Source organism: Chrysochloris asiatica, unplaced genomic scaffold (genome assembly GCF_000296735.1).
Source record: "Chrysochloris asiatica unplaced genomic scaffold, ChrAsi1.0 scaffold00130, whole genome shotgun sequence".
NCBI lineage: Eukaryota > Metazoa > Chordata > Mammalia > Afrosoricida > Chrysochloridae > Chrysochloris > Chrysochloris asiatica.
Window position 1 is genome coordinate 6,751,741 of NW_006408648.1, and position 1,310 is coordinate 6,753,050.

At 41.6% G+C, this 1,310-nt stretch overlaps 1 protein-coding gene across 1 annotated transcript in view; it reads left to right on the forward strand.

Annotated features, from left to right (window-relative positions):
* The window catches only part of KIAA0226 (KIAA0226 ortholog), a 79,914-nt gene that overhangs the window by 31,855 nt on the left and 46,749 nt on the right, over positions 1 to 1,310 (forward strand). Inside the window, exon 2 of the mRNA XM_006869383.1 lies at positions 998 to 1,151. Coding sequence (XP_006869445.1) covers positions 998 to 1,151 — 154 coding nt within the window. The remainder of the gene's footprint in view (positions 1 to 997; positions 1,152 to 1,310) is intronic.

The following is a 1,310-nucleotide window of genomic DNA, read 5'->3' on the forward strand; positions in this document are numbered from 1 at the left end:
CTGGAGAATGATATCATGTTTGGTAAGGTGGAGGGTCAGAGAAAAAGAAGAAGACCCCCAACGAGATGGATTGGCTAAGTGGCAGTGTCGATGGACTCAAGAGTGGCAACAATAGTGAGGTTGGCCCAGGATCGGGCAGTGTTTCATTCTGTTCTGCATAAGGTTTCTATGGGTTGGTACCAACTTGATAGCACCTAACAACAACAACCAGCAATGTAGGAGGGTCTCAGAGTCTTCACACCCTTGCCAGCATTTGTTTTCTGTTTAACATAACTTTTATATATATCAGGAAACCAAAACAATTGTGAGTTGCTTTAATGTAGTGATATGGAACTAAACCTGCAATAGCTTTTTTGTAGTGATGTGGAACCAAACCTGCAATAGCTTCAAGGTACTAAGAAGGCATGCCTGAACAGTGAATCAAAAGTAATTTCTTCGCTTGTGTGCTAGTTGAGCTAAAGATTTCTGGTTATGCCTCATTTCTTATGTATTTCCCCACCTCTTATTCTGCCTCATTTTCTCATGTACTCTTATTGACCAGAAGTGGATTTTAATGGGTCACACTCCTTCTAAAGACACAGGACTGTTGTTAGATGCTATCATGATGATTTCATGTGACAGAAGTGCCCCATAGGATTTTCATGTCTACTGTCATCTTTATGGAAACAGATCACTAGATGCTGGATGGGTTCAAACCATCAACCTTTTGATTAACAGCCAAGTGCTTAGCTACTGCAGCACCAGGGCTCCTACATAAAGTGCCATGCACGTATAAGTTTGTTGGTTCATTTGCTTTAAATCCTGGTGCTCTTTACAACTTTAATTCTCTCAGTTTGAGATTTAGGCCCCAGTAACACCTTAATAGTACAAAAAACAAAACAAAACAAAAAAACTTAGGATGTGGTCTGGAGGCCTCTTGGCTTGGGCTTCCTTGCATATGCTCAGGATCAGCTACAACAAAACTAAGTAGTCATTGATATAATTGATGCCTTTGCAGGAGGGAGCACTGGCAGTTGCTGGGTAATTTGAAGACTACTGTTGAAGGTTTGGTGTCAGCCAACAGCCCCAACGTCTGGTCCAAGTATGGTGGCCTGGAGCGGCTTTCCAGGGACATGCAGAGCATCCTTTATCATGGGCTTATCCATGACCAGGTAATCTTTTTCACCAAAGTGACCGAATCATATGTTAGGGAAAAAACAAAACCAACTGCATTAAGTTGTTTGACAGGAAGACGATGAAGGTTACCAGTTTGTGATTCTTGAGGATATGACTATGTCTTTGTATGTAACTGTGTATGTGTGTGTGTGTGT